Source organism: Cariama cristata, unplaced genomic scaffold (genome assembly GCF_000690535.1).
Source record: "Cariama cristata isolate BGI_N322 unplaced genomic scaffold, ASM69053v1 scaffold14837, whole genome shotgun sequence".
NCBI lineage: Eukaryota > Metazoa > Chordata > Aves > Cariamiformes > Cariamidae > Cariama > Cariama cristata.
In genome coordinates this window covers 468-8,710 of record NW_009628482.1, presented here as the reverse complement: position 1 = coordinate 8,710, position 8,243 = coordinate 468, and the positions used below count along the sequence as shown (strand labels likewise).

Below are 8,243 nucleotides of genomic sequence, written 5' to 3'. Positions count from 1 at the left end.
GCCTTCGGCACTTTGTTTTCTGCTTTGCTGGTTGGCACTGGCCGGTCCAAGTGATTCCAGAGCCGATGCTTTTCTAGCTGGGTTTTGGAGGTGAAGGCAGCTTCGCAGTATGAGCACGAATACGTCAGCTTCTCTGAGATCGCACCCTGTGTGGAGCAGGGAGAGACAGGTGAACACGGACGTTAGACCATAAAAGGGACAGGCTTTTTCTGAAGCAGGCACGAACACAAATCGTGTCCAATACCTTTCTGCCCCTCCAAATGGTTACCAATGGTCCACGATCCCCCCAGGCCAGAGCTCACACAGAGCTGGAGAGACCCCAGTCCCTCTTGTACATACCTCAGGACTCACCCCTGGTCTGTCTGTGCCCTCCCCATTTTAATCTCACGCTTCTCCTGGGGTTTAAGCCCTGAGAGGGGCTTTAGCCTCTAGACGGTAACATAAGAGCTGGCCACTGGAAAGGACGGAGAGCCCTTCAGTCTCCTTACCCCTTGGCAGCGCTGATAGTGGTACTTCAAGCCATAAATGCTAGGGAACTCCAGCCAGCAGCCTGAATTGGGACATTTCACCCTGGAGTGGGCTTTGAATTCGTCTTTCCACTGGTTCATCAGGGGGAGCTGGGAACAGGGGAGAGAAGAGACGTAGCTGAGCGCAGAGCATCATGTGCCTGGGTGCATCCCGAGGGGGCCGGGGGGGCACACGGGACCTCCGATCATTCCTGTGCACCCTTCCCATCACGCAGCCACAAAGTGGACCCCAGGGCTCTGTTTCAGTGCAGTGGTGCTCCCCCCAGCAAGAGGTGCTGGGGCAGATGCTGCAGGCTCTACAGGCTAATGATTCCTCCCGAGAATTTACCTTGCTGTCCCTCCCACAGCACAGGCATACTCCGGCCAGACGGGGGAATAAATCAGGCCAGAAGTCGCCTGGGTGATTTAATCACCCCACATTTCATCTAGTCAGTAAATCACCCCATGTCCATGCTTTCATGACAAACTGCTTTGTGTGTTGTCCATGCTATCATGCAGGAATTAAACTGCACAACTCCGCAGGGAATCAATCACCCCTTTGCCCGCGCTGCCAGGTCATTAGCCAAACCTGACATGGCTGTGAGAATCCAGCTCATCTGGGCATGGCCCCGGGAAGGGCAGGCTGGAGGGGGGTACTGTTCCCTAACCAGGGTTTTGCAGGATGCTGGATGCCTACATGGATGGGATTGAGGGGGCAAGATCTTGCTGAGCCCAGGATAAGGCTGCTCTGAAGATTAAACCACCAGGAAGGCAGGTTTAACCCCAGAGTGGGGCTGGCTGGAGTGCATGGTGCAGCAAGATGCGGAGGGCAAATCAGAGGGAGCGAGGCAGGGAGGGTGTCGTGGATCAGAGCGCCTGGGGTCTTACAGGGATGTCTTTCAGTGCCTGGTTCTCAGCCTTGGGTCGTCCTTTCTTCCTGCCTTCGGTTTTGTCACTGGTTGCATTTCCTGCAAACAGATACGGAGCACTTCACCCGCCGTCTGGCCAGCCGTGCCGGAGGAGCCGCTGTCTCGGCAATCCCGCTGCCTGGCCCCAGCCTCCCACTGCCCGGCCAGCTCCCTCACTCCGCACGGGGTCTACCTCGGCTCTGGGCTGCCGTGTCCCTGCCCTGGCAAGGACAGAGAGTCCCCTCTGGGAGGCAATGCCAGCTCCCCTGCAATTCAGCGCACAGTCCCTACACCTGCAGATACCAGCACAGGAGACAGCTGCTTCTCCTGGTGTTTACTGACCCCTCTCCTTTCATTTACACAGAGCAGTTTCAGCACAACCGGGGCTTGCTTCGGAAAACCGTCCTTCCACTTGGGTTGGAAGAAATTCTTCAACAATTACGTTACTTAGCAAAAGAAATCCACGTCTAGGTCAGCACACTGGGCCCTGGGCAGGCTGTTGAGCACAGAAATCCCCCAGCCCCCCTGCAAGGCCAGCGTGGCTGAGCAGCCCCAGGGCTGCAGGAGGACCCTGGCCCAGGGGATGTGATGAGCAGATGAGGAGCAGGAGGGATGGGGATGGGAGGGGGGGCAAGGGTAGGGCAGGGCAGTGCTTGGGGGACTTGGGTGGGGAGGAGAAGCCACGGAGACGCCTTCACGAGGTGTCACAGCTCTGCGTCTGCTCAGAGCAGACTCTTGTGGCATCCTGAGCAAGAGCTGAATGCCAGCGGGGCAGAAACGTGCCCAGTTCAACCAGACATTGGAAACAGGGAGGCTACCAAGACGCCGATGCCGCGTGACGGGGCACGCCAAATACAAGCACCTTAAACTGTCAAGCTCCAGAGCAGACACTTCAGCTCACGGTGGCAGCAAACTCCCTGGTTTCACCGACTTCACACCCAAAATGGATTGAGCAAAGCGGTGCAAACACCACAAGTTTCACCGGGGTTTGTATGCAGTTCACCAAATCAATCCATTTTCACATCCAACCTCCCGTCACTCCAAGCAGGAACAGAGCACCCTGGTCACCCCATTGGTCTGGGGAGCCTCGGCAAAGACCCCGCTCCCTTCGCCCAGCACCGTCCCCCTGCAATTTTAAGTGATGCCGGGAGTCAGTGTAACCTGAAGACAACTGGACAGATGCGAGCCGCCAACGGGAAATGCCGTGTACAGAGAACTGAGACTGCGATCTGGGAGGGCTTAACGAACGGGACTGGGAATAAAAGTCATTTGCTACGGGAACAGAAACAAGCCAAAAAGCATCCCTGAAAAGGAAACTAGCTAGGAGAGGATAACTGAGACTAAAAAACCTAAACTTAACCTGTAAAACACCCCTCTCTGGTGAAAATCGGGTACGAAGAAGAGGCTGGATGCTGAGTCAGCAATCCCTCCAACTCCTGAGAAACTGGAGCTGAGCTCCAAGCCTGGCACTGGCTGTACTCAGAAGCCAATCCAGGATTTTTTTGGAACAAGAGAGACAGATCGAACAGAAAGCCCACCAGTTACCTACAAAGGCACTGCCAAAACCACACACTCTCTCTCTTTTCATGCCTTCTGCCCCAGCAGCCAGGGGTAAAATAGCAAACAAGACAGTTGGCTCACTTATGTCCAGTCCCCTGAAGTCATGCCAGCTGGTTTGCTCCACTTCGGTACCCATAAAAGCATCCCTTGGTGACACAGCATCCTTTGGGAATCCCTCTAGCCCAGAAGGCCTTGTCTGCAGGAGGTGGTGACCTTTATGGACTATAAGAAAAAGTCCCTAAAAAGCCACTTACCCACCCTCCTGCCTTGCAAGGCAGCCTCCCAGGTGTCCTGAAAACACCTTCTTCGGTTTGGACTCCTACCTGCCTGGCTCCTGCCCCAAATGGGCTCGTGTCCCTAAGGAGAGGGGAGGGTTTTGCAAGCTTGGCCCCAAACCATGCTAGCTCTGGAGCAACAGTGCAGGCTTCATTTCAAAATTCTCGGTGAGTGCCCGAGGAGGATGTCTGTGCAACGCAGCTGCCCTCTGCATTTTGTATTTTCTCCAGTGCCCCTAAGTGCACACTTAGACCAGGCTTTTCCTCCACGCTCGTGTAAGCGAGGGCCTCACCCTACACGTGAAACGGAGCTACGGTTCTCGCACATCAAGGGACTCCACGAGCTGGGAGTTTGTGAAAAACCACCAAATTATACAGGATTTCCAGCAAAAGCTCACAACGCTGCAGTTACCTCCTTATTGCTCTCCCTGTTTTTCGCTTTCTCTCCTGAACACTTCAAAATATTCCAAATTCGCAATGTCCCACAGCAGCCCATCCCTGCCCCTCCAGGCAGCTCTCCCCAGCATGTCTGGGGTCACGGCTTGTGCAGAAGCTCGGGTGAAAGCTCTCCTCTCCTTTTCACAACTTGCACAAGTTTCAAAACTTCTGGGGACGTTTCGTGCCAAACACAAGAGCTCTCACTCTAACCAGCCCTCAATGCCATCACTGATCAGCTGCCGCCTGGGGACAGCGAGGGCAGGGATGGGAGGAGCAGAAAACACATCTCCTCTCCCAACATCCCACTCCAGGGCTACCAACGGCCGGCTGTGCTAAATCCCAACCCTTATAGGCACTCGCAGGAGACACGAGCCTGACGGTGCTCAGTGTCAGGGCTGGCACCGCGGCCGCTCACCCCTGCAGCAGGTTACCGCAGTTTGGGGCTGAGTCACCCAGGTGGAAACGTCGTGCTCTTTAGAAACAGGGACCAGGGATGCCCTGACGATGGACTTGAGGCTTCTCTGGACGAAGACCTGGCTTGGAAAGGATGCTCCCTGCGCCAACCAGGCTGCTGCATCCGAGGGCGGCCAGCAAAGCGAGTGCAGGAGAAACCCCCGTCTCCCCAGTCCGCATCAAGCCTAATTCACCCTGATGAAGCAAATCCTGGCAGACATTTCCACCTCCAGCACTTTCCCAGGGAGAGCAACGAAATATCTTTATCACAGAGTGTCCTTCACTCCACTTCATCGCTTTCAGTCCACCTAAACCAGAAGGAAGGGCTAAAAAAAAAAAGGGGTTTTCTACCTTTGAAGGTGTTGATAAGATGTGGCACAGGGAAAAAACTCTTTCCTGAACACAGGTATGTTCATGCTGCAGACAGCTGGAATTCCTTCCCCTTAGCAATAAGTTACACCTCTCTACCAGCAATTACGGCTTCAAGCCCTTTAAGGGAAGAGTGGCATTTGGGAAACATTTAGGGCACAAGCATTTCCCCACGAGGCCACTGATTTTGGGTGCATGGTCTGAGATACATCTCTGGGGTCCGACTCTCGCCCAGGGTCCAGGCACCCCTCAGCATCCAGGGCTGCCGTTAGCAAGGGAAAGGCAGCGAGAGCCTCTCGGTGCCCGCAGCGGGGACCTGCCCAGCATAAGCAGAGAGGAGAAAAAAGTCTCCTTGGGCCTGGAGATTTCTGGATAGAGAAATCAGTGATCCATCAGAGTGACAGCCCTTAGCAAGCGGGTCCCCCGGGGCTCGTACACTCGCAAGCCTCCATCCCGGGGGCCACGACACGGGAGACAGCAGATGGTCTGAACTCATTTAAGCCTTTCCATCCTTTGATGTAACACTTAGCTACCAACACGATAAATAGGCGGCGAGACACCCATCTCGTTAAGCCAGACACACGCCTCTCGAAAGGGAGAGACCGTCTCCATCCCTCCCCTCCCGTTCCCAGGGACCGGCGCTCTGCAGCTCCAAGGGCCTGGGGCTTTTTTGGCCTAGCACAGCCCTCACTGGTGGGTCGAAGCAAGGAGCAGAGGCACGCTGAGACCCGATGCACTTGCAACCCCTCGTTTTGGCAGCTGCCCCCAACCCCTGCCACCGGGCTCACCCCCTCTGCCCCATCTATCTCTGCGGAAAGAAAAAACCAGATCCTTACCGAGCTTGGGCAGCTCTGCCGGTGGGTTTATCCTCGTCTCTGTCCTGCTTTCTTTGCTGGCAGTGGGTTTGTTAGAGCCTGCAGTTTTCCTTCCACCTTTATAGGGATAGGAATCCGCCATCTCTGAAAGAAGCAGGGGAGGTGTCAAAATTCACTTCTCGGAGCCAAGAGCAAGACATGCTGAAAGCAAGGAGAGCTACTAGCATGCAGCTTAAAGGTTCCCACAAAGAGAAGAAACGGGACGTGTTTCCGAGTACTTGTTCTACGGTCGAGCAATGCCATAGACATGGCCGAAAAGCTGCTTTCATTACAGGCTGGCTTCCCCTCCACATACAACGGCAAAGACTTTATTAAAAATTATGGGCTGACTTTGCCCAGAGAAGTAGCGAATAAATGGTTTTTCTTCTTCGTTTATTTCTCTGCTTTCATTTAAGACACCAAAAGAAAAAAAAATAGTGAGTTTTAATGAACAGATGTAGTGATAAATTTCCAATTTTCCTTATTAATGGGAAACTGTTATAAACTGAGAATTGTTAATGTTATCTGAATTTTCCGTATTAATAATTCAATTTGGCTTCTCTATAAATAATGAACATCAGGAATTATCGCAGAAGGCCCAGTCTCGCTCCTGATGGAAGTGGGCAGCAGGACACCCCTCCACTTCGGCAGTGCCAGGAGGAAGCCCACAGCTCGGCTGGCTCTGGCCCTGGGTGGTTTTGAGTACCTTCCCCCTCCAACAGCACAGGCAAAGATGCGTCTGAGGACAGGGGCTGTGTTGGGAGATGCCGTGCACAGCCCCAGGAAAAAGGAATCCCCCACGTCTCCACAAGGACAGCACCAGGCCCTTGGGAGGTGATTCCTGGACCACCACGGCCTTGAGACCTCGGTCGGGACACGATGCTGATGCTCAGCCAGGCACCAGCAATGTGCCTACGGGAAGTGCCAACAACTAGCGTCTTCTTCACCTTTGCTCAACACTTCTCTCCCACACACACGGGTTTTAAAAAACACAGATTTGACTCATCACCCCCAATTCCTCCCATGAGATCACGTTTAGCATCGTTTAACTCAACGGAGTTGATGCCCCGAGCATCCAGACTCATCCTGCCTGTCCTTGTGCCCAAAGGGATGGCGGAGGTCGGGGGAGCATCTCCCGTGCACGCAGTTCGCCGGCCATGCCATCAACACATGGGACACGAGGGTCCAACAGTCCTTTCTGAGGGGTCCCTGGGGATTCTCCATGTGGGACCGGGCACTGCACATCGCATACAGCCCAGATGCTCTGAGAAGAACTGGCAAAAGCTTCTGGCACGTGTTCGGCTGGTGACACATATGTGGTTGTTTTCATGGACACAAAGGTTAATCAGATCAAGTGAGAAATTCCAGCCTTGGCAACAGGTTCTCTGGCATTTGGTGCTAACACAGGGATCGTTATTCAGCTAATTTGGGGTCTTTTGGTGGGAGACCTGGGTAGGAGCTGCAGCCTGACTGCCAGTGGCTCCTTCCTGGGGATGGCCAGTCTTCGGAGCAGGCACAGAGAGGGGTCCCTGCAGCCCTTTCCCAAATCGCAGCTCCACTCTCACCCGTGTAGGCGCTGCTACTGTCCCCGATCCTGCAGGGACAAACGTGCCAGTCTCCTTCCTTCCTCCGCTGCCTCCAGGCACCTCTGCTCCTCTGAGTGAACCTCACTCAAGTTGCTCAAAGAAAAAAAGGAAATAAAAAAAAAAAAAAAAGACAGACTCCCAAAAGACCAGCAAACTGAAACCTGAGGACGACAAGATCTCCACGCTTTACAACAGGGTGAAAACCAAGGGGAAACCCACGCAGCTGGCACGTTTATCCAACCTGGGCTAGTGCTGAAATGGAACTGTGCCACAGCTTTGCCCCTTGGGCCGGGCGCAGATCCTAGCGGGATAGGGGAGGGAGGGTGGAGGCTGAGCAGGACACCCCCCCCCCAAACCGCGGCCACCAGCACACTTGCACCCTGAGCAGCAAGACGCCCCAGGGCAGGCGAGCAGGGCTGCCGTCAGACAGGCAACAGGCCACAAAACCTCCGTGTCCACCTCGCCGGGCAGCTCGAGGACTCACAAAGGGTAACACGCAGGGCAGAGCCCGCCGACGGCCAAGGTGCCCACCTCCCGCACCCTTAACACCCTGTGGTAGTGCATGCCAAACCATGGGAGCCAGGGTGGTACCGCCGAGCATCACCCCCCAGTGCCCCCTTCCCGAAACCATCACCACGTTCGAGGTGTCCAGCTCAGCCCTGCTCCTGCAGCCGGACGCTTCTCATTCCCCTTAACACATCTGTCCCCTCAAAGGGATCCCTTCTGGCCAGCTTCAGAGGTTTTGAACGTCTTCTGTTTTCCCACACCAAATATTTCTTTGAATTTTTTTCCCTTCTTATTCTTCAGCTAAATGAAAAACAAAAATCCCATAAGTCACTTTGTGAGTATCAAACTCCACTTCCTGGCCACTGATACAGCCCCAGGGATCCCAGAGGAACTGCCCCGGAGCTAGAGAGCAAAAATCAGCCCATTGGGCTTTTTTGGTAACGTCCAAACTTCCCACTCGTTTTTGAGTGACACACACTGAAACCGGGCGACAGCCTGTGCCCTTCCACGCTTTTGTTCTGGTTTTGGTGAAAACTCTTGTGCAACTGGCAACAGGAGGAGAACATATCGGTAGGTCCTGCCTGCAAGCAGGGCTAGGAAGTGGCACGGGAACGTTAGGACTGGTAGCGTCTTTGCTGGTGGAGCCTCCAGCTCTTTTTAGGTAACTTTTCAGAAGTTTGCAGCAGCGTTTTCAAAGCATTCCACTCCAGCTCCGGAAAAAAAAACCCTGTGGCAACACAGGAACCAGCGTGGGATGAGCGGAGGCTGAGTCGTGGTGCCGGGAGCG

General features: G+C 54.4%; 1 protein-coding gene across 1 annotated transcript in view; it reads right to left on the bottom strand.

Annotated features, from left to right (window-relative positions):
• Positions 1-5,466, bottom strand: part of LOC104165266 (zinc finger protein 512B-like) — a gene marked incomplete at its 3' end in the record, with an annotated part of 26,624 nt that extends 21,158 nt beyond the window's left edge. The window contains 4 exon segments of the mRNA XM_009704842.1: positions 1-146; positions 489-617; positions 1,395-1,474; positions 5,346-5,466. The exon segment at positions 1-146 is cut by the window's left edge and continues 33 nt beyond it. Coding sequence (XP_009703144.1) covers positions 1-146; positions 489-617; positions 1,395-1,474; positions 5,346-5,466 — 476 coding nt within the window.
• Positions 5,467-8,243: the final 2,777 nt, after the last annotated feature.